Raw genomic sequence first — 27,985 nt, forward strand, 5'->3', positions numbered from 1 at the left:
ACATCGAGTTTTAAACTTCAGAGCCCTATTCCTATATACTTTCTATTATAATTAATTTCCTAATAACTCCTCCTAAATGTCATTTCTCAAAGAACTAAACACTTCAGTAATTATCACCATTATTTTAGACTTCAATTCCTTCATTTGTCTCTTTCCTTTCGATTCAGTACATCTCGTTGAGATCATCGCAGCAATCGTTGTCATGTTTCTCGTCTTGAAATTCACACCCAAAAGACTTGCCCACAGCACAGTCACAGACGGCACTACAATCCGTAGTGCCTCTGTAGTGCCTCCATCACCACTGTTTGTGCAGCCAAAGTCCTGACCAGGTAACTGTTCTTTCACTTGCGACACCATTTGATCACTTTGGTCTATTTGGCCTTCTACTTGCAATACACTTTCATCTACCTTGTTCCACATAAAGTTCCTTCTCATGTTCCTCATCATGTTCATTTGTTCATTAAATGCATCCCTACAGTCCTGGATCTTGACAATGACCTCAACAATCCCAAGTTCAATTTCAAATTGGTAGATCTCCGGATCTTCTTCATCGACCAGGGTTTGCTGGAGACAAGCTGTGAGCATTTCTCTGCTACCAACGGGTTTTAAACCTCGGTACCGAAGCTCATATCTTAGCTCTTTAATTAAGAGTTGATGTAATAGCTTCAAAGATGCCATTGAGATCGAATCTTACTTCCTCTCGTTGAGTTGCCTATAATCCCACTTCGACACCAGTAATAACTTAAGGGAGGCAACTCAATGAGATATAGATATTTATTTACACGGAGACATGACAAACACATAAAACATCTGCCTTGAACACAGCATCTTCATTTCGGCTCTAGACTTGGGCGGAAGTCATTATTCTTCCTAATGTCAACATCCTTTTCTGTCTAGTTTCTGGCAGTGAGCACCAACTGCACTATCTTGAGTGGCGGTGCGCATGGTGGGTTTATAACAATATAATATTATATTACTAGCCATATATTACCTGCAGCCCGCTGGGCTTAATTTGCGTATCACTGAAATAGTTACTGATATAGTGTATTCATAACAATTAAAGAAAATAATATTGTTATAAGTAAAGCGTATGCATGAATTCAAGAATATAAAATATTAGGAATGGAGCTAAAAATAGCTATTCGACTAGATATCTAGATCCAATTATTGAATGAAAACATTGGCTTGTAGTGTATTTAGAAGTGCACGATATCAAGATGTTGAATATATTTTATAATTAAAGCGAACGCATGAATGTAACTGTTAATATAACATTGTTAGTTTTATTTTATGTAGATATAGATCTAGAATCTAAAAAAAACTTGAATGCCATAGTAGTCTAGTCAATAACTAAACTCTTTAAGCCTAGTAAATGGCTTGTGTTGACCTAAATCTAGCTACACGTATGCTATGAGGACATGATGAATGAAATTTTTGTATATATGTAGCTATGTTGTTAAGAGGTCTAAATGCGCATTTAAGTAAATCTTAAAGAAAAAAGTAAATTGAAAATAAAGACTTAAAATTAAACCGAATTGGTAGCTGTAGGTGTCACAGCCTGGTTCTTGTTGTAGGCGTGATGATGCGAATGTCTCTGTGTGTTGTAGATACCTCTTCTGGTACTACTATAATGTTCTTCTTAACCAACTACTTTCTTACACGCACTTGATTTGCAAGTGCGTAAGAATACTAATATACTAAACTTTCCAACGACAACATTTAGAATTATTAATAAACGCTCTTGTAGCAGACATGAATTTTATTGACACAATAACATATCACAAAAGATATTGGCGACTTCAGCCATCACAAATTATATGTCCAGAGAAATATATTCTGAATACAAATCAATTATAATAACTTGAGTACATGTACATAACTCCACTGTAAAAGATATCCATAGCACTCCTCTCTCTACGGGAGTCTGAAAATAACTGAGGTGTTCACCTTGTGGTCAGTTACTTGACCAAGAAAGACCTCGTGCTGACCGCACGGAATAGTTAAGTGACTACTAGTCACCAAATGTTGAAAGGGTTCTAAAACTGGTATATGACAGTAGGCTTAAATGCTTTAAAAAAAAACATTAGAAAGTAAATTGCATTTTTAATGTAAGTAGTTTATTAGTTTAATAATATGCCTTTATAATGCGCAATATTAAGACCTCTGACGTTCATTTCATTTGTCATGCAACGCATATAATGGTGCCGCAAGTTATGGAAAAGTATGTTTAAAGCTATTTACATTTAGAGCGAACAATTTTATGTAAAAAATGTTTTTGTAAACTCAAATTTGAAGGTTAATTTTCATTAAATAATGAAATGAATAGACAATAATTTGTATGTTCATGTGTAAAAGTAAAAAAATATATTTTCTTGAATTAGGGCTAATTTAGATCTAGGGATTTTCATTTCTACGCATGCGCGACCTCTCCGTCTTGTCTCATCATGTAGACATGGTAAACATTTCTGCCAAGTTTAATCAAGATTGGTCAAACGGTTTTGATTTCAATTAGTAACATACATACATATATACTCCTCACATTCTATTTTATAGTATAGATATAGTTAGTTTAGATGCCCAGATACCTTTACTGACCACCATGTTGTTTTTAAGCATATTTATCTCCCTTACCTATATTAAACTTTTTTTAAAGAGAGTTTTTTGTTCTTGAGTTTTCAACTTATGACTTTTTAAGTGTATTTACTGAAATGAAGGTCTAAATAAAATGTTAATAATAAATTGATGAACTTGTTGTTTCTTATTTTTTTCAATAAATTTTTTTAAAGAGAGTTTTTTGTTCTTATGCTATCATTTTAAAGGAATTTTAATATTAGATCTAGATCTAATAACTGCTACTAGTGCTAGAAAGAAAGACAAAACAGCAACAGAAAAACGGCAAGTATTTCAAGGGAGATAGTCTAGTATTAAGCCTTAAAACCAAAATGGTGTATTTCCAATGACAATATATGGTAATAAGAAATAAAACTTAAAAATATATATTTTAATAACTATTTATCTCCGAAGAAATCAAATTACATATTTGTAATCTGCATTTTTTTTCTGCATATTCTTGAAATATAAGAGAAACCTGATTTATATAGACTCTAATATTTACTAATAATAGTTCTGATGTTCACCATCATGATCATCATCAATGATCACTAATCAGTGAATAAGCTCTAGATTTAGATATGGTTACTAAGTTAGTAGTTAGAATAGATCTAGTACTCTAGTAGCTTACTTATTACTACTTACTTACTCTAGTTAGTATAATACTTAAATGACTTAATAATTACTCTAGTAATTCTAGGTCTAGTGATAGTGACATACTGACTTAGATAGTCTGATAATAGTGATGATAACTCAGTTTACTCAGACTCAGTGATACACTGATAGTCATACTACACTCTACACTCATTGTCATTGTATAGTCATACTAGATCTAGTCATAATATTATTATAATATTCTTAGTCATGTCATACTCATACTAGTCATACTACTGTCTAAGTCAGTCTAAGTCTAGTCTAGTTTAAATCTGGGATTAGGGTCAGTAGGGAAAGGTGACTGAAGGTCTAATCTAACTTTTAAAATAAAATAATCATAATGAAATGTACCTGCTTTTGAAATTATTCTTTTCGGAAGGCACGTAATCTAGTTGGCCTTCTAAAAGACCTTCTTTATCTGCCATGACAGTTTGGACGTGGAGATCTTGAATGTGAAACCAAGCAAAACAAAAACACAAAAATGTAGCCAAATAATTATAATGTAATAATCCTAGATCTAGGTCTATATTCTAGACCTACTTGTGACTTATTGATCTATATTATTTAAAATATGCTAGATGATAGATCTAGAATCTTTCATGCATTTAGATTTTAATATAATAATAATATAAGATTATCTACTAATATATCTAATAACCAGAAAAATCTAGTTTTTCTAGCTCTCGATCAGTGTTTTAAAAATACCAAACAGGCAGTCAGAATAGAGCTCTTCTTACAAAAAGAGTAGATTTCAGTCAATGTAGTCAACAATCAATGATAAAAATATTTTCAAGATCTAGAATACTAGATCTAGATCTAGATTTATATTCTATATCTAGATCATCTAGATTTTGGTAATGATCTACACATGGATCTATTTAGTGTAGCTTCATGGATCTATCTACTGTCTTTTTTATGTCTAGATCAGATCTAGATCTAGAAGTTACTCTACTGGTCTGAGTCCTGAGTAAAAAATTAAAATAATAAGAAAAATATAAATACATGTACAGTAACTTACGTTTATCGAACAAGTTAAGCTCATTCGCCGACATTTTTTATGTTTGAATTTGTGCATCTCCGTAAAAATTAGACCTAGAAAAAAACTGATTATATATATCTATGAACTCCTCATCCATTTTTCTTAAAAAGTAGACATGTTTTATTCTATTACTACCCAAAGTTAAACTTATATTTGATGTTAAAGTGAGTCAGGTCGATGATTTCAAAAGCTTAAATTATCGAACACTTTTTACCTTTATCTTATCAAACATATTAAGAACTTATCGAACACATGAGAAGTATGGTGTTTTAAAAGTGTTATAATCTTAAAATTTTGTGAAAAGTATGGTGTTTCAAAAGTGTTATAATCTATATTTTTTTTTATTTATTAAATATCATTTTCTTTTTACGCCATGTCAAGACAGACAGATTTTAGTCATTTTCACATGGTCCACATCGAAGGAATCTATAATCTATCACTGATCAGCTCTGCTTAGAAACTGACTAAGCCCAGTAACGCATTACCGTAGTACTTATTTAGGTCTAAGCTATTTTGAGACATAAGGCCATTAATAAATTAAATCCAGATATTATCTATTTGAGGGAGAGCCTAATAAGCTTTGGTAGCCAATAGATAATCCTCCCCAAGTCATTGCAGGACACAACAGTTTACTTGGTTGACCTAAAAACAAAACATACGGTACGCAGCCCTACGTAACTAGCCGCCGATCTAGCACGCTCAGTGTATGTAACAGCCCAAAAGTCAGTGCTAGATATTTTTCGATCTGGGCGGGGAAGGGGGGGGGGGGGTGCTGAAAAGCTATGGTAGCTTGCGAGCTGTGTTACCTATAGATGTAGATAGATCCGCCCTCCCTAAATCACCTGGTTGACCAAAAAAAAAAACACAGTATTTTAGAGCACGCTTAGTATTTGTCACACACACACAAACAACATATCTATATATCTATCACGCCTAGTGTTTGTGACCTAATTAGCGGCTTGACCTTAGGTACTCGAATGATGGCTCTTCCCCCTTTCCCCTCAACATTGTTCTTACTACAACTTGAACAATGTTTTGGGGCTGCGTTGGTGGCCTGGTTTACACCTGTGTGTTGAGCTGTCACTGACCATTTTTTTTTTTGTTGTGTGTTTGTCTGGTGGCTGCGTTTGGATTGAGTCTTGAAATTTATGTTGTTACTTTGCACTGAAAAAGTGTGAATGTTGGAGAGTGGAATTGCGTAAGAAGAAAGCGCGGGTAAGGGGGTGTAGGCAGAATAAGAGAGTGGTTAAATGTGTTATATTGTTATTATTTTGAGTATTTGTGATGTTTCAAAGGAGTGTCTTTGTATCGCATTATGAGCTTTATCATACTTTATGGTATATTGTACTTTATATATAATTTTTTTAGACCCTGCGCCACACGTCTAGATCGAGAAGCACAACTGACTTTGTATTTGAGGCTGACGTCACATTTTAATGGTCAATCAATTATTGATGATCTCTTGATACAGTGTCTGGACTGTTTCTCTGCCCCCCCCCCCTTTTTTTTTTACCTATCAAAGACATTTTTATTTCAAAATACCATATCTACATTCTATACCTCCCCATTAGCCCTTTCGTTTTATTAATATCTCTTCACATCAAGCACATGCGCTAGGTATTGGTTTATAAAACATAATTCAGAAGTTAATAGAATGGGGCATCTGAAAAAAAAAAAACACAACTGGATATATTCTAAATTCATTGTTCCTGTGTTATATTCTATATTCCTTGCACCTATGGTAGCACAACGATGATAATAGCATCAAACTATATGTGTCATAAAATCAAGCTTTTAAAATGGGTACAATGAGTGCATATCGATGTAAATCTATTTACTTAGAAAAATATAGCACATTTACGGTAAACCACAAATAGCTGATACAAATTGTAACACATGGGTAATTTATATATATACTTTGCATTACATTATTTAAAAAAATAACAATTAAAAAATATATAATTTAAATATTTTGTGTTCTTTGGGTTATATCCCTTTGATGTTTATTTTTAACATTAAAATGGCGTTCGATATCTTACGAAGCTGAGATTGCTTATATAAAAACTGCTATTATCGAACACCCCCTTTTTAAACCTCTTGAAGTGTTTTGTATTCTAGTGGTATTAAACATATATATTTTTTTAAAACTAGACATATAGTTCTATATCTCTAGATCTAGAGTAGTTTATGCTATTCGGACACCTATAGGCCAAAATTTCAAAGTTTGACTTTGACAGCGCATTATTTGATAATGGTTTGACATCTATGGGAAAGGACCAATGGCGAACGCTTTTGTGCCAGTTTTTAGTTTAGAATTTATAACTCTGCAATGGTTAAACTTATTAAAAAAATGAAAACATCTGCGGACTCCTCAGCTATTGGGCGATAAAACTAAATTTGAATCTTTTTTCCATATCAGCTATTAAATTTATAATTCAAGTCAACTTGCGGTAGGGGTCGGACCTAATCAGCGAACGCAATTTTCGCGGGAGTCATAATGAGCGAAAGGCCGTAAAAAATAGCGAAATAGCATGTTAAAATATAGGAAATTATGCTTCAATTAGTTCTATCATCTAACTTCTTCCATGAAACATTATAACTATTGTCCTCCTTGTGACATTAGGCTTAAATTTGTTTTCACTTTTCTCGTGCTCCACATCTCCTTTCTCTGCTTGGAACTGATGTCTATATAGCCTACGAAACTTGCGATCAAATATTTTTCTTTTAGAGAAAGAAAGAAACTAGAAAATTCTATTTCGCCTCCTCCCTATAGGCTAGTCCACGTCATTTTACTCCCCATTTCATAAACTCTCGTTACTGTGACTATTTTTTTAAGAACACATGTTCAGTGCACTTAATTTAATAAACATCAACTCGACCCCCCCCCCCCCCCCCCCCGCTCGCTGATTGACCCAAAGGCAGATCCCGAATGCGATGGATTGATGATGTATGGGAGGTAGATCTACAACTTGGGTTTCGGACATGGAGACGAAAGGCTCAGGAGAGATCTTGTAATTTTATACATGTATATTATATGGTAATTCTTATATTTATTACTAAATATATAGATAGCGTTTTTTTTCCGCTCCTGAAATCGAATATTTTCTCCTGGAAAACTCTTTGAAATCCTAATCTCAGAATGGTGGGGGAACCCAGTGAAAATGAATTCTGATCTTCTTTTAAACATCTATACACATATTAATATCATTAATTAGTAACAAGAGGTTAACCAGCCAGTTAAAAAAAAGGAGGACGGCAAAACAGAGGTCCCCCCCCCCCCCCCCCGTATAAACCGTATAGGCCTAAGCGCTGTTAAGATCAAATGATGCGTCATTTCACCCTCACTGGCATAGAGGAAAGTAACTGCCAGCATATGACTGTTGGAGAGAGAGGTGTGAGTCAAACATTTTAGACGGAAAGAAAATGCGGGAAAATATGCTGGTCACAACTGGGCGTAGACATGTGAAACATGTAGGCTACTGCACTCATCCTTAATCTTCGAAATCGAAGACATTGGGTTAAGGTTAAAAATAGGCCTATTATTTTAATATTTCAGTTTACAAACAATAACGATAGATAAGACAAAAAGAAGAACAGATTAAATCGGTAACTAAATTATTATTAATGGCTTTTTAAGCTTATAATAGGGGTTTCGCTGAATAGGGTTTCAGTTAAAAAGGTCATTTTGAGCGAACACCCCATAATATTTTTTTTTCAACGGAATGAATAGCCTTAGCTATTCTAGCTAACTATTTCCTCATCTATTTAGAAGCATAATAGGCGATTTTTTTTCGGCCAATGTCCATTGGTACTTTAAAATCGCCTTAAGTTCGGACCTATTCTCGTTTATCCGGAAACGTTTTGAGAATGAAATTTCCATGCATGTCAACTTTGACCTTCAGCTATGCTTTATTTTATGAGGAAAAACGAAAGTGAATATGTGGGAAATGTAGAAAAATGGAGTCTTTGTAATACCATTTTAATAGTTCTGCAGTTACTTTTGAAATAAATAAGAATGGATAAAAATTACGGGGAGGTGTTCGCTTTATATGCCATTTCGCTGATGGGCCTTTCCTATAGAAACAAAAATGAAATACCAAAATGTTTTTTAGTTTTAGAAGAAAAGGATGTTTACTTATTTTTGTACCCCTAACCTATATTTTTTATTATATTTAAGGTCAAGGAGACCATGTGTCATTATTTAATTCGGACAGATTTGTCATAGAATAGTTTATTTGATTTCGGAAACCATAATTTATTTCGGACAGTTATTATATTTTGGCTTCAATAAACTCTGATTTTAATTCTATATTAATATTAACTAAATTTTAAGATACCCCATGTATTTTCCAATAAGACAGTATAGATTTATTTTTAATTTCAAAGTAGTTTTGTCATCAGTTTATATTGTATGACTGAATAGAGTTAAATGATGAAGATTGTAACCTATATTCATTTGTAGTTTATTTTATGTTTGCATGTTTTATGGAGAGTTTTACTTTAATTTGGACTGTTTATTTTATGTTGTGTGTATTAATTTTTCACTATTTTTATTAATCATCATCATCAAACTCTTACAAAAGCCCTGGACAGAAACCCTGCTGTCTTGCGTAATGCGTACACGTCACCATACAGGTCAAGAATTTTTGGTTTCCCAGACCTGTCGAGGCAGAGATAAGCAAGTATGGGGCAAACAGAATATGAGGCACGGTTTCCTCTTCTTCCCCGTGTCGGGGGAACCGTGAATCGAAATTTGGCAGTAGACGTGAGAAATATGAGCCAACTGGACAGTGGCCTGTCCTGCACTGTGCTATAAAAGCTTGCTCAGGCCTGGACAACCTCCACCACGGGGAAGTGCTGTCAGGACGCTTCATGCGATCCCAGACTCAATGGGCTTGTTTAGATTTGTCCCAGCACTCAAACCACTTTTCAATTTCTGTTTTTTTTTAATTATAGCCAGGGCATGATGAAAACATACAGCCTGTTCAGTTGGTGGAATTTGCCCTCCCTGGTGGGCCAAGGAGTCTGCAATAGTATTGCCAGCATGGGCGTAGCCGGGGGGGGGGGATTGGAATTTAGTGACTGATTATTTGCTTTGATTTTGTTTATTTTAGGTGAGATTTTAATACTAAACCATCACTTGCCACAGCACAGCCAAGGGTTTTTGAGTTTAAAACCCCTTACCAGGTGGTTTTGAGTTTAAAACCCCTACCAGAGGGTTTTGAGTTTAATATCCCCTAGCAGGGGGTTTTGATTTTAAAACCACAACCAGGGGTTTTAGCAGTTAAATCCCCCTCTTCTATAAAACAAAACAAAAATGCAAATGACAATCCCCAAATTCCAAGAGCACAGTTAAGGAAGATTTTGATTTTAAAACCCTTCCGAAATTTACGATAAACCCCCTCTTCAATATAAAAAAAAAGCAAATTAAACACTCAAAAATTTGAAGGGTTTTGAGTTTAACCCTGCCCCCCCCCACCCACCCCCTCTTCAGTAGGGTTTTTAAGCTAAAAAATACCTCTTCGATATGTAAAAAAGCTAATTACGCACTCAAAATTTTATGAGTGTAGCTAAATGGGGTTTGACTAAGTTTTGAGTTTAAATTTTCAATATAAAAAAAAGCAAATTACACTCTTTAAAATCTATGAGCGTAGCCAAAGGGGTTTTGAGTTTAAATCCCTTGCCAGTGGGGTTTGAAGCTAAAAAATACATCTTCAATGTAAAAAAAAAGCAAATTACGCACTCAAAATGCTATGAGCCATGCCAAAAGGGGTTTGAGTTTAAACCTACCTTCAAAGCGGTTCGATGCTAAAAAAATACCTCTTCAATATAAAAAAAGCAAATTACACACTAAAATTATTTGAGCGTAGCCAAGCCAATTGGGGTTTTGATTTTAAGCCCCTCTCCTACAGATGGCTTTTTTTTTTAAAGTTTAAAACCCCTCCAGATAGTTTTGAGTTTAAAATCACCTTACAGAGCGTTTTGAGGTGGAAAACCTCTATCTTCAATATTATTCTAAAGCAAACTACAGTTACCAAATTCTATGACCGTAGCTAAATGAGGGATTTGAATTAAAAAAAAAATGCAGAGATTTTTTTAGTTTACAACCCCCAACAGATGATTTTGATGATAAAACTTTCCTTTTCGATATAAAATCTAAAGCAAACTACATTCACCTAATTCCAAGAGCGTATTCAAGAGAGGTTACACATTTCTACCAGTGGCGGGGCTCCAATAATAAAGTGTAGTAAATAGTCATCTGCGAAATTGAAAAACACTAAATGTGACTCAACAAATATGGCTAAGACATATTTTAGAAGTCAGTAATAGAGATTGGGTCTAAATCAAGGAAATCCTATGCCGAACTGGGAGTCGAACCCTTAGTAAGATTGTGACAGAGTGTCGCATGAGGTTTGCGGGACATGTTCTCCGACAAAATGAATTACGCATAATAAGAGTCGCGATGACAATACTATTAAGTACAACTTGGCGCCACACATTCATGGAGGTCCTTAGAGCAGGTGGGAAGAGGCTTCAGACATTACCAGTGACAGATCTTTGTGGAAAGAGCTAGACGGCAAATGCGCCGAAAGGCGCCGGAGGGTCTAAGTCAGTAAGCACATTAGGTTTTTGAAATAAAACTTTTTAAAGCAGGCAAATGCACTCTAGATACCTCAGAATATGCATTTTGTTGGCTTTCAATACCAGAAATAGCGCTTGGCTAGACCCCCTTGCTGGCAATTGCGGAGAGTCTACAATTTTTCCACTAACTCCAGAAAGAAATTCTAGGGCACAATAAACATCTTCTGAAAGAATGAAGGGTCAGAATGTAATAAAGATTATGTTCACACACACACACATACATACATATAAATATATTTTTTGCAGGGTGGAGGGAGAAAAAAATCCCCCCCCCCCAAAAAAAAAAAAATCCTGGCTACGCCAGTCACACCTATGTGACTCAGTACCCACTGCATTATTACAGGGGGGCCATAGCGCTGCTTTATGTTGTGTGAGGCCATGATGACAGTGTCAATATTGGGGGGCCATGGTCCAGGGCTTTGCAAAGCCTGTAGTACAGAGTTTGAGTCAGTGACCACAACATATGTGTTGCCCTCAAATGTTCCTCGCCGAGTTTAGATTCAATGACCTTTAAGGCTTCACAGACTGCCATGGTCTCTGCATGAAAACTGCAAACACTACCACATGGTCCAAAGATTTTTACTGAGTAAGAGCCAAGAAAGTCGATGTAGGCTCCATAACTTGCTCTTCCAGAATCTATCAATGCAGACAAATCAGTATATGCAAAAAATAGCACTGGGCTTGAAGGCATTAATAGTCTCCAGTGCTAGAATTTGAAGGTCGTTAGATGAACGACTTAGCTTAGTGGCATTAGGGTCTACTAGTTTCAATCGTATGTCTGGGGTCGTTGGGCAACATTAAGGGGGAAGGGGATGAAAACGTTGAATGTTTTGTCGGTTGGTGGAGAGGCCAGTTTTATCAGATAGTCTAGTGGCATGATGCATAAAAGACTGCATCAGGATACACGAGTTCTGCATTTCCAACCATCCACTAATTTTCTAGCTGGGAGGTATTCATCCAGCTTTTTATACCGCTCAAAGCAGGTCAGTACTGACCTTTCCCTCCTAAGGTTTAGGTGGACCTACATTAGCCGTTATTTAACCACATTTTCTGGACTTGTCCTAAAGGTTCCACAAACAAATCTTTGTGCTTGGGACTGTATTTTATCTAATTGTTCAAGAGCTGTCCTAGAGCCATAGATTTGCACAGGTAGACTGTAGTCTATCTGTGATCGGACTGCTTCTAAATACAGTGATTGGAGCATGTCTGCTTGGGCTCCCCATTTTGTGGATGCCAGCTTCAGCACAATGCAAAGTTTCCCTGAGGCCTTTCTTGCAACTTCCTGGATGTGCTCACAAATTTTCAGTTTGCGATCTAAAGTTACACCAAGGTACTTGGGTAGCTTTTCCATGCTGAGAGCCACTCCATTAAGGGAGAGTCGGAAAGGTTGCACGAGAATGCCAGTCCCGAGTGTGAACAGAGAATAGACCGTCTTGTCCGTACATCCTTGTTCTTATTGTACGCTCTTGTAGGAAGTCTCTGATCCAGTAATATATCCGTCCCCGCACCCTCACGGCTCTTATCTTATGAAGCAAACCAGGCCGCCGTAATTTATCATATGCCTGTTTTAAGTCAATGAAGACTGCGTATGTGCTTTCGGTCTTTTGGAATCCATCTGCTACTCTCTGCACAAAGATGTTGACTTGGTCTATGGCCTTGAAACCAGCCTGTTCTGGAGCTATAAGACGGGCACCGTCAAGGTACCAAACCAGACGCTCATTTACCATTTTAGATGTGAGTGAGATGGGCTTGTAGCCCTCAGCAGTGGAAGTATCTTTTCCCTTTTTTGGTATAGGAATAATGGTGGAGCGTTTTCAGGCCCTAAGCATATGACCATCAGCCTAGGTTCTATTTACAAATGCCAAGAGCACGGCCCTTTCTTTCCCCCCTACATGCTTGAGCATTTCGGGGGTGATACCATCCAGCCCGGGAGCCTTTTTGAGCTGGTATTTCCTTATGGCAGCATTAAGCTCACCTATCGAGAAGGGGGAGTTTATCACTCCAATAGCACTTTCGGTCTGTGGTTCCTTTCTGTCTTTTTTTTATTAATATATAATTTCAAATTAGGTTGTTTGTTGTTTTTTTTTTTTGTTGTTTTTTTTGTGGTTTCTGAGAATGAACATGTTATTAATATAATTTAGATTATTTACATTCACCAATAAGTAAAAAAAAATAATTAAAAAAAACAACAATTAATTTTGGCTTTTTTTTTTTTTTGGTTATATTTATTTTTGGAGAGTTGTCCGAAATAAATTTTCCAATTTGAAACCCAACACCCCTTTAAGATTTTAATGGCACATCTTTGAAGCACAGTCAATGTAACTAGTGATGCTCTGTTTATAAATGAATGTAATTATCAATTTTGAAACTGCACAACATTTAACAAGAACCAAAACAAATCTTAACCCGGAAGCTAGCCAAGTTTATCTGGGTGACATAGAAATAAAAAATGGCTTATCATGCAACTTTAAAAACGTTGTATCCTGTCTGAAAAATGTTGAAAAAGAACGAAAGTGACATAGAAATGATCGAAAATGCACAAACCCTCCCTTTTGCAAATAAATCGTGTTAAAACGAGGTAAAATCAACAACACAGCAAGTTAGTTAGTATTTAGAATCTACAATTTACTTTAAATTTACTATTAGTATAATTCAATTATATTATCATAATCGTGACATCGATTTGATCGTTCTATTATAGTTTTAGTCTAAGTCATCATCATCATTCCTTTGAGTTCCTCGTGGAACATAGGGCCTCGACATAAACACGCCACTCTCCACGGTCTCTTGCTAGCTTTTTGATGGTGTCCCAGCTCTTCCCGGTCTTCTCTGCTTCTTCAAGTACACTGCGTCGCCATGTTCTTTTTGGTCTTCCTCTGCGTCTTGTTCCCTGGGGGTTCCACTCTATGGCCTGCCTAGCTCTGTTGCTGGTATCTTTTCTAAGGGTGTGACCAATCCATCTCCACTTCCTCTCTAAGATCTGCACTTCTATATTTTTCTGTCCACTCATCTCCCACAGTTTGGTGTTTTCTACTTTGTCATACCAGTGTATTTTTAGGATATTTCTCAGGCATCTGTTGATGAAGGTCTGTATTTTTTTTTGTTGTGGCTTCAGTTGTTCTCCATGTTTCAGAACCATACAGTAGGACAGCCTTGACATTAGAATTAAAGATTCTTAGTTTAGTCTTGTTTGAGATGTAAGGAGATTTCCAGGTTGGTTTTAGCTGTGTAAATGTCTGACGTGCTAGATTTATACGGCGTTTAATGTCTTCATCTGTTCCACCTGATATACTGACTACACTCCCAAGGTATATAAAATTTTCTACTTGGTCTATTGTCTGAGAATACAATACTATGTCTCCACTTTGTTTATTGTTTACTTTAAGTACTTTAGTTTTTTGGTGGTTTATTTTGAGGCCTACTCTTTTTCCTACTTCGCTTAAAGCTGTGACCTTTTCTTGCATATCCTGTAGTCTGTGTGATAATAGGGCTATGTCATCAGCGAATTCCAGATCTTCCAGCTTTTGTGTGAGAGTCCATTGGATTCCTTTCCCTGCGTTAGAGTAGGCTTCTTTTGTGACCCAATCCAGTACTAGAAGGAACAGGAGTGGTGAAAGAAGACATCCCTGTTTGACTCCTGTTGTGACTGGAAATTCCTCTGACAGCTTGCCACAGTGGGTTACTTGGCAGGTGAAACCATCATAAAGGTTCTTGATTATGGTTATTATTTTATTGGGGATCCCATAATGTCTCATTACAGTCCAGATAGATTCTCTGTCGACACTATCAAAAGCTTTTTCAAAGTCAACAAAAGTTGCATAGAGAGGAGATTGCCATTCGACACATTGTTCTACAATTATCCTGAGTGTAGCTATTTGGTCAGCACAAGATCTCCCTTTTCTGAATCCGGCCTGTTCTTCCCTTAGGTGTTCATCACATGCTCCCTTTATTCTGTTTAGTAGGATTCTGCTAAAAATCTTGCTTGGTACTGACAGCAAAGTGATGCCTCGCCATTTCTCACATTGTGATAGATCTCCACTCTTTGGTATTTTAATTAGCAAGCCCTTTTTCCACTCACCCGGAGGTGTTTCTGTTAACCAAATTTTGTTGAATAGTTTGTGCATTTGGTCAACTATTTCACTTCCTCCTTCTTTTAGGACTTCGGGTGGTATGTTGTCAATTCCAGCTGCTTTACCTGTCTTCATTTGTTTGAGTGCATTCCTTATTTCTTCTTTTGTTATTTCTTCCATGTTTATGTCTAGTGTTGGTCCTGCATTTAGATCTGGTGGATTTCGTGGTTTAGGTCTATTGAGCACTTCTTGAAAATATTCTTTCCATCTTTCAAGTTGTTCATTTATTGAAGAAAGTAGTTTTCCGTATTTGTTTCGGACTGGAACATTGCAATTAGCTTTTTTGGTACTGAGAAGTTTGGTGATTTTGTAAAGTTGTTTTATATCTCCTTTACCTGCTGCTTCTTCTGCCTGTTCTGTCAGATTATTGTAAAATGATCGTTTGTCTTGTCTAAGCATTTTGGTGACTTTCTGTGAAACTGCTTGGTAGTCTTGTTTTGATTGTTGCTTATGGTTTCTTGTTTTTGCTAGGTTAACTGCCTGTTTAGCGCATTTCCTTTCTTCGATTAATTTCCATGTCTCGTCACTAATCCACTGTTTTTTCTTCTTAGGGTTAAGGCTTAGTACTTCATTGCTTGTTTCAGTAATAATTTCTTTGAAATTTTGCCAAGATTTATCGACGCTTTGTTTGGCCTCATCTAGTTGTAGCACAGCAAATCTATTTTGAAGGGATAGTTGGAATTCCTTTTTAATCTGTGTGTTGTTGAGCTTGTCTAGGTCAAATCTTTTCCTTTTGTTTCTTTCTGTTTTATTGCTGGCCAGCTTCATTTTTAGTTTGGCAACAACTAGGTGGTGGTCTGAGCCAATATCTGCTCCTCTTCTGTTTCGTACATCTAGTAATGTGCTTCTCCAGTTCCGCCGTATGGTAATGTGGTCGATTTGATTCTCTGTTTTATTGTCTGGTGAAACCCATGTCACTTTGTGGCATTTTTTGTGGGGGAAAATGCTGCCTCCTATCACTAATTCATTAAATGTGCAGAAGTCTGCAAACATTTCTCCATTTTCGTTTATGGTGCCAAGTCCATGGGTGCCCATACTTTTCTCTCTCTCTCTGTTGTCACTTCCCACTTTGGCATTCAAGTCTCCCATGACGATCAAAACATCTCTTGTAGGTATTTTGTCAACTATACTTTGCAGTTGGTCATAGAATGTATTTTTGTCAGTATCACTTGCAAGGTTGGTGGGAGCATAGCACATAATGATGTGAACATTTTTGAACTTAGACAAAAATTTGGCTCTAATTATTCGTTCTGAAACTGGTTCCCATTCTAAAAGACTTTTGAAAGCTTCCTTGTTTAGTAGTAGTGCTACACCATTTTCATGTAAGTCATCTTCTTTTTCCTTTCCAGAGAAGAGAAGGGTTTCTCCTGATTGCTGTCTTGTTTCACCGAATGTGTTCCATCGAACTTCACTCATTCCCAGGATCTGTAGTTTGTAGTTGGCCATTTCCTTGGCAGTTTGTGCACATCTACCTGGTTCTAGTAAAGTGCGGACATTCCATGTTCCCAAGTTAAATGCTGCCTTCTGAATAAGGAAGTGTTTCTTTTTCATTGGTTTAAGTAGAGTGGTCGGCCTCACAGGATTCGTTCGACTTTCCCTGCATAGCTTCATAAGTCTCCTTTGTGGAGCTCTACTTTCGCCTCTGACAATGTTTAGTGTTTGTGCTTTTGTTCTGGTTTCTATAACACTTTTTTTTTCCATGGACAGGTTGTTAGCCTATCGCACAACCCCTGTGTCCCGGGGAGGGGGATGCACCTTTTGTCTGGCCTCTTTCCTAACAGACCTGTCCGGCTTGGTAGTACCTGCCAGGAGTGATGAGCTCCCGCCGGTATAGCTCTGAGGGTCATTGAGGCACTCAAGCTGTCACACCACGGCAAGGTATGTGCATCAGGTGACAGTTTAGTCTAAGTAATACTTACTAATAGTATAGACAGTATAGAGTCTAGTCTATCATGTCATATGATATTCATATGGTTGAGAGTTGAGGTAGTCTTTAAACTTTAGTTTAAGTCTACATTTCTAGATTCATGTACGAGTAGATCGTCTACTATCTAGATTCTAGATCTAGACTTAAATTGACTTAATAATTATTAAGTCAGTTAATAATCATAAATAATCCATGTCTTAATCTATTCTTATCTTCTATATAATTGAGCAAAGTGAGTCTAGATCTATATTCTATATGTACACCTGCTGAGTATGATTTAATTTATTATTTAATTTAATAAGTATTTTAATATTATTTAAATTATTCATATTTTAAACATTCTCTCTACTGAGTCTACTGTATCTAGATCTAGATCTAATAATACTAACTAATCGACCGGCGGCATAGCATACGCCGCGATTTTGCAGGGCCAGCCTTAGGTGACTGCAGTGGGCTCGCACTTATACGACCACAGTGGGCCCCGCACTTTCATAAGATCCACGCTAATTCTAGGTGTATAAATTATTAAATTAAACCATTGTATAACTTAAACCAGATTTCCAGCACACTCCTGTTGATTTAGCAGGAGCTGGAAATCTCCCGAAATTGCAAAAGATACTAAAAAGTTCTTAAAATATACGGAATATATATATACAAAAATTGTCATTTTGCGGTGTCATTCAATATGGAAAGCGCCAATCCTAAGGGCCTAAAGTTACAAAAAGTCAGGCCAGCAAGCTGAGATGCAGTGTGCTCTGTGTGGGTTTTCTGATCAGGAAGGTATCTCAGAAACAGTGGAATGGCCATTGAGTGGAAGACATTTCTGGTGGTGTGTTTATTTGGCTTTTGAACTGAGAGGATATTTTCAAATCCAGGTGAAGACTGAGATTTTGAACTTCTGTATTCTTAGGATGCCCCTTGGTTCACCCAATTCTAATGGGTACCTGACAGTAAATGTGGTTGGTCAATGGGCTTGTCTCATAACACCTGTGACACAGTTCTAGTACAATAAGGGTGGTCAACCATGACATGGTCAAGAGAAGTGTTGCTGTGTGTTCTGATGAAATTATAGAGTACCTGTCCCATTGTTTGACTGGACAGTTATTCACGTGGATGTGTTTGTTGACAAATAGCCTGTAGGAGCTAGGATTGGAAGAACATTATGTAGAGTCGGAAGTAAGGGATGCTGTTACTAGAAAGACTTTGATTGTAAACTTAGACTTGTGTAAATAAACATTTGTATTACTATTGGAATTGTCTAATTGTTTGACAAAAGTACTTCGAGAAATATTAGCACAATTATAACAAACCCTCACTTAAAGAGAACTTGCATCACCACAACTGGTGACCTCCAGCGAGACACAAGTATAAGATCCAACAAGTAAGTAATAACTAGACCTACCAGAACATGGCTCTATATAAAACATTTAGAGAAGCGGGCTAAGAAAACAGCCTACTAGAACCATTTTTACACTGAAAATAACACAAGAAGAAGAAAATAGAAAAGAAGCTAAAAAAAAAAAGAAGATATTGGAAGGAAATATTACAGCTGGAATTAAAACAAAAGAGACGAAAGTCAAAGAACATCGAAATGAAAAGGAAAAGTTTGACGAATATAAGCAATGGACAGAATGTCTTCATTTGATGAAAGTCATAATGATTGCATTGACACATATTTACTAAGATTTGAAGATATTGCAACAGCCTGCAACCTCCCACAGATAGAATGGGCAAGAAGCCTCATGGGGCACTTGAAAGGAAGAGCTATGAACATATGCATTCAACTGATAGAAGAAGAAAGAAAAGATTACGCCACTGTGAAAAAGGCTTTTCTTAGACAATAGGTTCCACAAATTATGAATACTGAAAGAAATTGAAAGAACTGACACCTCTGCCGTACGATGATGCACAAGTATTTGTCAGCCCACACAGGGACACTTCTCTTGACTGAGTGTCACAGTCGGCTACCCATATCGTACAATAACTGTGTCACCACAACACCCTTATTAACTGTTACCACATAAACAGATGAGGAGGTGCGGCTGCTGAGTGGTAAAGCACTTGGTTTCTGGAACAGGGGTCTTGGGTTCAAATCCTGACTGGGATTTTTAATTTTGGGATCTTTGGGCGCCTCTGAGTTCACCCAGCTCTAATGAGTACCTGACATTAGTTGGGTAAAGGTAAAGATGGTTGGTCATTGTGCTGTCCACTTGACACCCTTAACCGTAAGCCACAGAAACAGATGACCTTTACATCATCTGCCCTTTAGACCACAAGGTCTGAAAGAGGAACTTTACTTTAACTATAGAAAAAGATGAGTTCTACATCATCTACCTTATGGATCACAAGGTCTGAAAGGGAAATTTACTAACTTACAGAATGGATTTAGCACAGTTCTAATGGATGCATCTACATTCATTGAAGGTTGTAACTGGTCATTTTATAGACCTTATGATATCCTTGTTTACCCAGAGCAATAAAAGGATTACCTCTTTATCAACCTTCCTCTGAACCTACTAGTATCTAAAGGGAACTTAAGATTAATTATTCACTAACACATTACCAGAAAAGTATTTGCAATGTTTTCATCTGTAATCTATAAAACATTTGAATTGATTTTAAGACAACATATGTGACCCACTTCTTAAAAACTATCAGTACATGAAATGATCAAGACTTCATTGTGAAGTAAGGAGAACAGATGTGTGTTCATTAGCATTTGTGTGGTTGTATCATAGACTCCTAGACCTAGTTCATGTGTGTTTAGGCATTCATGTAATTGCATAATTTTATCATTGATTTAGCATCTAAAATGTGTTTTAGCCTATTTTATATATATGTGTACATCTGCTCTAAATTTTTTTTAATAGTCAATCAATATGAAAGTTCTTTTATTTTAAAATCAATATTTTTGACAGTCAGTTTTTTTAATAGTTTATTTTTTTAAGATATTTTTTAAAAATAATTGTTGCTTTTATTAACAAAACAGACCTTACTTAACTTTGTAATTCTCACATATTGTTGAAGTATTGCCTATATGTCTATAAACCCTTTTTTTTTAATTCAAATACAAATTCATAACTCAAAAGTTTACAGACTAATGAGCCATATTTCTGAAATTTAGTTTTACTTTCATATTTCTAAAATTTTAAAAATTTGTAATGAGAGTCAACTTTTTATTTTCCATTTTAACAATGAGAGTTGCCTTATTTTTCTATTTAAAAAAATGACAATGAAACAACTAAAGCTAATGCAGTTAACTAGGGCTGGATGTAAGGGAGGGTGGGCCGGGGCACTGCCCCGGGGACTCCACAAGAAAGGGACCCCACTATAGAGATTTTAAAAATTCCTTTCAAACATTTTTTTTTCCTCATTTTTACAGACAGTACTTTAAATCTTACATTTAGCAACACTGACATGATTAAGAAGTGTCTACTGGTAGCGTGCTCAGAATATATAAATTTAGCTCAGTATTTACTGTAGTGCGTCAGTCCAGACTCTTATCTCCAGAAAACTTAAAAAAACATTTTTTTAACAAAAATATGCATATTAAATGTAAAAAAAAATGAATGAAAATGACATGAAATGTACAAAATATGGCATGCTTTTAGATTGAAATATTATTATTACTAAGTGGATTTTGATTAAATGCCTCCACTTACTTGAATCTGGCCGTGCAGTTAACAGTAAAACTTTTCTTTGGTTTTGTTTCAGTTTAAATGACAGTTTCAGTTTAAATGACAATGACTGAAACAAAATGTCACCAGGCTTTTTATTTACTGTCAGTGCCATTGTCAGTACTTTTATTGTACTGACATGTTCTTTTCCCCTTCGCCAAGTTGGAGTCAAGAAAAACATTGTGCGACATATGTCTGAAGGTCGTGACCCTGTTCTGTGTTGGACTGTACAGATCAATACTTTAAAATCTTGTAAATGTTTGGAAGATAATATAGAGTCCTCTGATTGCTGTCGGGGAAAAAATTATATACTGGAACATTTACTAGGTAGGCTACATGAAATTTTGTTTTGTTTAGATTTAATGTATTTTAAATTGAATAGAATTTAAAGCAATTATCTGTTCAATACAAAATAAAGAACAACACATTTTTGTGTTTACCATACTGTTGACTGTATATCATATTTTATCATTAAGCCATTTGTTTTCTACATTTATTATTGTTTCCCTTGAAGAGATTACAATATAATTATTTCAGTTAAGATTCTGATTGGTACCATGTTGCCTCTTTAATTTTGTGTCATTATTATGTTACATATATTGCTTGTTGGGAGACTCTATTGTGTGAAATTCAGGATATTTGTTAGTGAAGAATCAGAGCTGCTTTCATTATTATTTTATTAAGGATGTTTTGTCTCTGCAACCATCTTTATTAATTCTATGAGAGCCAATGTTTGAATGAAAGTAGTTACCTAGTTACCCTTTGACAAAATGTCAGGTGTCCTTTAGACATTTACCCTGTGACAAATTGTTAGGTGTCCTTTAGACATCCACCCTGTGTCAGGAGTCCTTTGTACAAATTGTTTTTAAACACAATTTAATAGGTGGTGATTCATATTATTTAATAATGAAACATTTGGTGTTAACCTGTATACCAGTGAAATCTTTCCAAAGGGAAGGTCTTCTTCTAAAAGTCAGGTATTTGTAGATTGGCTCTTTGCCAAACTCCCTGTCCAAAGGTCCTGAGATAACTAGATAATCATTTAATCAGATTGATTTGCCAAGGTGAGGCTGAGTCTAAAATGGGAGTCCATTTTATTCCTACAATGTATAGCCACCACAGAGTGTTCAATGCCTGTTATAAACGGTTTTGTAGAAGAGACATGGGCAAGTGAAACCTTCCTTATTGAGTGGTAATGCACTCAGTACTGTTGAAGCCCAAAGGAGATTATGGTTCCTTTTCCCTGATCACTAACATTTTTTTCATTTTCTCTTATAAACGTTTCCAAGTGGTGCTGCATTGAGGCTGGGAAAAGAGTGCATACATTAGATATTGCAATCAATTTGATTTAACATGAAACAAGATTTCATTGACAGTAGTAGTACAGGAGTCCAATGTTGCCATTCATTTCTCAGTTCTTTGTCTACATGTTCATCGTCCCGAGACATGACGTTAAACTGCGCTCCTCTTTCCTTAGCACTTTTGGAGCTCAAAAGTGCCCTACTTCTTTTCTATCATTGTGTCTGCCTCCTCTTTTCCTAAGTCTGCCTTCATTGATCATCACACTGTCTCCTTAACTTTAAATTCTCACTACGTCCTAGACCAGTCCGTTTGCCGTGGACTGCGACGGGTAAGGGGGGATAAAGAGATCCTGGTGTTTGAGTGGTGGCTATCTGAGGATAAGCCACAACAACACAATACTTTGGCTCCAAGTTCCCCTAGACCTGAGACCCAGATGGCCCGCTCTGGGTCAACCGGCTGGTCATGCCGAGCTACCAGCATAGGTCGTCGACCTATGCTGGAGGGCGGTGGCTGGAGGGTCAATCAGGGAGCTGCTGTATCGGACACATGTCCGATGTAGCAGCTGACTGAGTATAGCACCTGTGTAGCCCTGGCGGGCTCATTCTGGACATCCGAATGGCCCGTCCCCTTGTTGGACTCGATGGCGGGTGGGGAGCACAGGTGCCGAATTAACCAAAATATATATGGACAAAAAAACACACACAAAACTACTTGCCCCAGACCTGTGTCTGGGCAAGAAACGACGAATTGACGATAAAAAGGAGGAGGTCCCAAAAGGCTGTGCCACCTGGCCATCATTTCTGGTGGTTAGATGCACAGAGGAGGGAAAAAGCCTGACCAAGTTGAGCCCTTTTATTATCTATAAGGGACTCAAGTCAGTAGTGGGAGAGCCCAAGAGTGTGTCTAAGCTACACAAAACAATGGAACTCCTTGTAGAAGTAGACAGCAAGACACACTCTGATGTCTTTTAAGATGCAGAAGACTCTGTGATCTCCAAGTGGAAGTCATGCCACACAAGAGTCTGAACACCAGCAGAGGTGTAATCAGCTCTAGGGACCTACTGGAATGTTCCGAGAAGGAAATAGTGGAGGGCATTGAAGGAGTCACCCATGCCCGGCGCATTACCAGGCGCAGGGAGGGTGAGGAGGTCAAAACCGCCACTATTATCCTCACATTCGGAACTAGGACACCGCCAGAGTATGTGAAGGCAGGATACCTACGAGTTCCAGTGAGGCCCTACATACCTAACCCCATGAGGTGCTTCAAGTGCCAGGGTTATGGACACGGCGCGGCAGTCTGCAAGAGGAACACTGTGTGTGCCAGATGTGCTGGAGAGGGTCATGAGGACAAGGGCTGCACAGCCCAGTTCAAATGCCCAAACTGTCAAGCTGGCCACTCAGCCTACTCCAAGAACTGCCCTGTGTGGAAACAGGAGGTTGCCGTGCAGGAGTACAAGGCAAGAAACGGATGTACCTTTAGCCAGGCGAAATCGGCTGTACTGGCCCTACCCAAGGGCCAATTCGGCTTGACAAAGACCTACGCCCAGGCTGTTGCTAAGAAAGGAAGATCCATAGCCACACAGACGGACACATTGACCCCACCACCCCCTCCTCCTCCCCCAACTCAGAAGAAAACACCGCCAAAGAACACACCTCTGAAGAAACAAGAAAGCCCTGTTGTCATGCTAAAGAACAGGTTCTCTGTGCTCGCTGATGAGAGCATGGAGACTGAGCAGCATGTCAAAACCAATACTCCGGGAGAACCCGGAGACATCATGTCTGACACAGGTTCTCCTCAGAGAACCCAGCCAGACACCCCAACCTCTACCGAGTTAGAGGTTGACCAACTCCCTAAGGGGAGAAATCAAAGCGGAGAGGATGCCCAAGGTGAGAGAGGAGGAAATAACCTCCGCTCTAACCAGAGGGATCTCCCCTCTCCAGAGAGAAAGACTTCCCCCAAAAGGGGGTTGTCCTCCTCTCCATCCAAACCCAAGAATAAAAATACCAAGGTCACTGGAATAAAGGGAAACCTCTCCGGGGGCCTCCCAAGGCCAAATAGCTCCTAGTAGGTCATCTAGAATAAGCCATGGATTCCAGAATTGTACAGTGGAATTGTAGAGGCCTCAAGGCCAATTACGAGGAAATGCAGCTACTGATGGACTCTGAGACTCCTGTAGCTGTCTGCTTACAGGAAACATTTCTGAAAGATTGCATCAGCTTCCGAAGCTACCGTGCTTACACCAAGAATGTTGAGGATGCAGAGAGAGCATCAGGTGGAGTCTGTATCCTTGTGAAGGATAGCATCCCCCATGAGAGGGTAGAACTACAGACCACACTACAGGCCGTAGCAGCTAGGATAACGCTTCACAAGGTTATCACTTGCTGCAGCCTGTATCTACCACCAGGCGCTCCATTAAACCGAACAGACATGGAGGACCTATTGAAACAACTCCCCCGGCCTTATTTAATCCTTGGGGATTTCAATGCCCATAACATCATGTGGGGATCCAACAATACCGACACAAGAGGTCGTATGCTGGAGGATATCTTCCTCCAACATGATTTATGCATACTTAATGATGCATCACCGACCTACTTGCACCCAGGAACTGGATCATTCACATGCATTGACCTCACCGTATGCGTCCCCGGACTTCTGGACGATTTTAAATGGTCAGTTAGCAATGATCTACGGGGAAGTGATCACTTCCCAATCATCATTACTAACAATCTCCCTTCATTGGGACGACCTCAGCGGTGGAAACTGAATAAGGCCGATTGGGAACAATTCCAAAAAAGATGCTCTGAGGATATCACAGAAAATATCCTCCATGAACAGAACCCAGCTGATACCTTTGCTAGCAAGCTACTAAGTATAGCCAGGAAAGTTGTACCCCTAACCTCTGCAAATCCAAAACGGCCTAGCAAACCATGGTTTGATACAGCTTGCAAAAGTGCTATTGGTGATAGGAAAAAACAACTGGCTGCATTTATAAAGAATCCTTCCCAGGAAAACCTAAAGCTATTCAGGATAGCTAGAGCAAAGGCTAGACAAACCATACGGTCAGCCAAAAGGAATTCCTGGAGAAGTTTTGTCGGCAGTCTGGATGCCAAAACTTCTGCTAGAGCGGTTTGGAAGGCAGTAAGGCGAATCAAAGGGAAAGAATCAAATGCAATAGGGCATTTGAAAAACCAAGGACGAACTGTCACGTCCCCCAGAGAAATAGCTGACTGCCTGGCATCCTCAATAGCAGAAAAATCATCCACTGCACACTACACGCCAGAGTTCCAAAAAGTCAAAACCAGGGAGGAAAGACACCCCATTGATTTCAGGTCAGAGAACAATGAAGACTACAACAAACCGTTCTCGCTTGAGGAACTGAGGGAATCGCTGGACAAGTCACATGACACAGCGCCTGGAGAAGACGAAATCCATTACCAGTTCCTCAAGCACCTTCCCGAACCCTCATTGGCAGTCCTGCTAGGGGTCTATAACTGTGTGTGGCAAACAGGCGCTTTCCCAAACAGCTGGAGGAAAGCCACAGTTATACCGATACCTAAACCGGGAAGAGACGGCTCTGACCCAGCTAACTATCGACCAATAGCACTAACAAGCTGCATCTGCAAAACCATGGAAAGAATGATTAACAGTAGGCTGGTCTGGTACCTGGAAAGGAATAAAGTGATCTCAAACTACCAGTGCGGATTCCGGCAGGGGCGGACAACAACTGACCACCTGGTAAGGCTGGAAGCTTATATTAGAAATGCATTACTCAGAAGAGAACATCTAGTAGCTGTATTCTTCGATATAGAAAAGGCCTACGACACAACCTGGAAACATGGCATTCTACGTGACCTGGCGCTTATGGGGCTTAAGGGACACCTCCCCCGTTTTGTGGAGGAATTTCTGAAAGATCGAAAATTTCAGGTTCGAGTTGGCAACTCCGCTTCTGACACTCATGACCAGGAAATGGGTGTACCCCAGGGCAGCATTCTGTCAGTCACCCTGTTCAACATTAAAATAAATAGCATCATAAATGCGCTGTCCCCTGGCATAGAGTGCTCTTTGTATGTTGATGACTTTGTCATTCTTACTTATGGGAAAAACATGAACACCTTAGAAAGAAAATTACAGTTATGTTTAAACAAAATTCAGGGTTGGGCAAACTATAATGGCTTCAAATTCTCAGACTCCAAAACAGTTAGTATGCATTTTTGTAATCTAAGGGGACTCCACCCAGACCCTGAACTATTTATACACAAAAAGAAGATCCCTGTCGTGAAAACTACAAAATTTTTAGGCCTCACCTTAGATTCCAAATTTAATTTTCTCCCCCACATTAAGGAACTTAAGAAGAAATGCCAAAAGTCATTAAACATACTAAGAGTACTCAGCCATACGGACTGGGGAGCTGACAGAGATACCTTGCTGCTGCTCTATCGGAGTCTAATTCGATCTAAGCTAGACTACGGATCCATAATATATGGAGCAGCAAGGAAGTCGTACCTAAAAATACTGGAACCAATACAAAATGCTGCCCTGCGTCTCTGTCTCGGCGCGTTTCGTACATCACCTATCCCAAGTCTCCATGTGGAGGCTGGAGAACTCCCCATGGATATAAGAATGAAAAAGCTTGCAATGCAGTATATAGTCAAGCTAAAATCCAACCCCACGAACCCTGCTTTTGACTCCATATTTAACCCCACAGAGGTAGAACTATACAATCGAAGGCCTAACGTCATACAGCCGTTGGGCCTTCGAATGAGAGAACCCATCCAAAATTTAACCCCACCCATTGACCAAATCTCTAAAATAGAAACCCCTCAGAATCCTCCTTGGCTAATGAATAAACCCAAATTAAATTTATCCCTCCTTAATTTCAAAAAAGAAAATACAGACCCAAGCATACTACAAGTCCACTTTAGGGAACTGCAGGAGAGCTACGGAGATTGTGGCACCATCTACACAGACGGATCCAAAATGGAGGGAAAGGTCGCGTGTGCCTGCTCCTTTCGGAACAAAACAATCTCCCGTAGACTCCCTGATGGCTGCTCCATCTTTACGGCCGAATTGCACGCAATATTGCTTGCACTTATGGCCGTAAAAGCATCAGAAAGGAGTAAATTTATAATCTGCTCCGACTCCAAATCTGCATTGCAAGCTTTGGGGCGGATGAAGACTGACATCCCATTGGTACATAAGAGCCTGAAGCTGTTGGACCAAATAACAGCCGACCGTAGGGATGTCACCTTCATCTGGGTCCCCTCCCATGTTGGCATTGAGGGAAACGAAGCCGCAGACAGAGAAGCAAAGAGAGCCCTAAATCATGCGGTGTCAGGAACCCAAATTCCCTACTCGGACCTGAGACAAAGTATTGCCTCTGCTACCTATCGAGAGTGGCAGAACCGATGGGAGGCTGAGACTCACAGTAAACTCAGGCAGATTGTGGCGGATGTCAGGTGGCGGCCCACATCTAAGGGTCTGACAAGGCGTGGTAGCACAACCATGTCCAGACTTAGGATTGGCCACACCTACATCACGCACTCTTTTGTACTGAAGAGAGAGGAGCCCCCACTTTGCGAGTACTGTGACTCTCGCCTCACCGTGGAACATATCCTCGTTGATTGCCCCAGATACCAGGATGTCAGGGCGAAATATTTTAGAGCCACTAATCTAAAAACACTATTTAATAATGTCGACCCTGGGAAGGTACTGGGCTTTATTCGGGAAGTGGGGCTATCTACGAAGATCTGATTTCTGAATTTGTGAACATGCACTATTTACATTAGATTTTTACCAAATATTTAAATTTTTACTACCTTTACTATTTTAACTGTGAATAGACCTTGATTTTAATTATATGACTGTATAGAATCTGGCCCTTGTTGTTTAGAGAGAGAGTGGTCCTTGAGGGACTGCAGGCACGACATGGCCTAAATTGTGCCGATGTGCCTCAAATCAACAAATCAACAAATCTACATGTTCATACTGGCCATATTCAGGC

At 38.4% G+C, this 27,985-nt stretch overlaps 2 protein-coding genes across 5 annotated transcripts in view; one reads left to right on the forward strand and one right to left on the reverse strand.

Annotated features, from left to right (window-relative positions):
• LOC106079158 (prenylated Rab acceptor protein 1-like) overlaps positions 1 to 4,331 on the reverse strand; it is a 32,352-nt gene extending 28,021 nt beyond the window's left edge. Inside the window, exons 1-2 of the mRNA XM_056010939.1 lie at positions 4,283 to 4,331; positions 3,616 to 3,709 (exon numbers count right to left, since the gene is read on the reverse strand). Coding sequence (XP_055866914.1) covers positions 3,616 to 3,709; positions 4,283 to 4,316 — 128 coding nt within the window. The 5' untranslated portion in view covers positions 4,317 to 4,331. The remainder of the gene's footprint in view (positions 1 to 3,615; positions 3,710 to 4,282) is intronic.
• Positions 3,980 to 27,985, forward strand: part of LOC106073950 (proprotein convertase subtilisin/kexin type 7-like) — a 49,528-nt gene continuing 25,522 nt past the window's right edge. The window contains exons 1-3 of one of the 4 annotated variants that reach the window (XM_056010933.1): positions 4,009 to 4,118; positions 16,783 to 16,953; positions 20,717 to 21,006. In XM_056010933.1, the coding sequence (XP_055866908.1) occupies positions 20,760 to 21,006 (247 nt within the window). In that variant the 5' untranslated portion in view covers positions 4,009 to 4,118; positions 16,783 to 16,953; positions 20,717 to 20,759. Of the gene's footprint in view, positions 4,119 to 13,395; positions 13,524 to 16,782; positions 16,954 to 19,670; positions 19,778 to 20,716; positions 21,007 to 27,985 lie in introns of those variants that run through there. The other 3 variants (XM_056010934.1, XM_056010931.1, XM_056010935.1) reach the window with 3 other exon arrangements.

The sequence above is a fragment of the Biomphalaria glabrata genome, chromosome 14 (genome assembly GCF_947242115.1).
Source record: "Biomphalaria glabrata chromosome 14, xgBioGlab47.1, whole genome shotgun sequence".
In the NCBI taxonomy this organism is placed as follows: domain Eukaryota; kingdom Metazoa; phylum Mollusca; class Gastropoda; family Planorbidae; genus Biomphalaria; species Biomphalaria glabrata.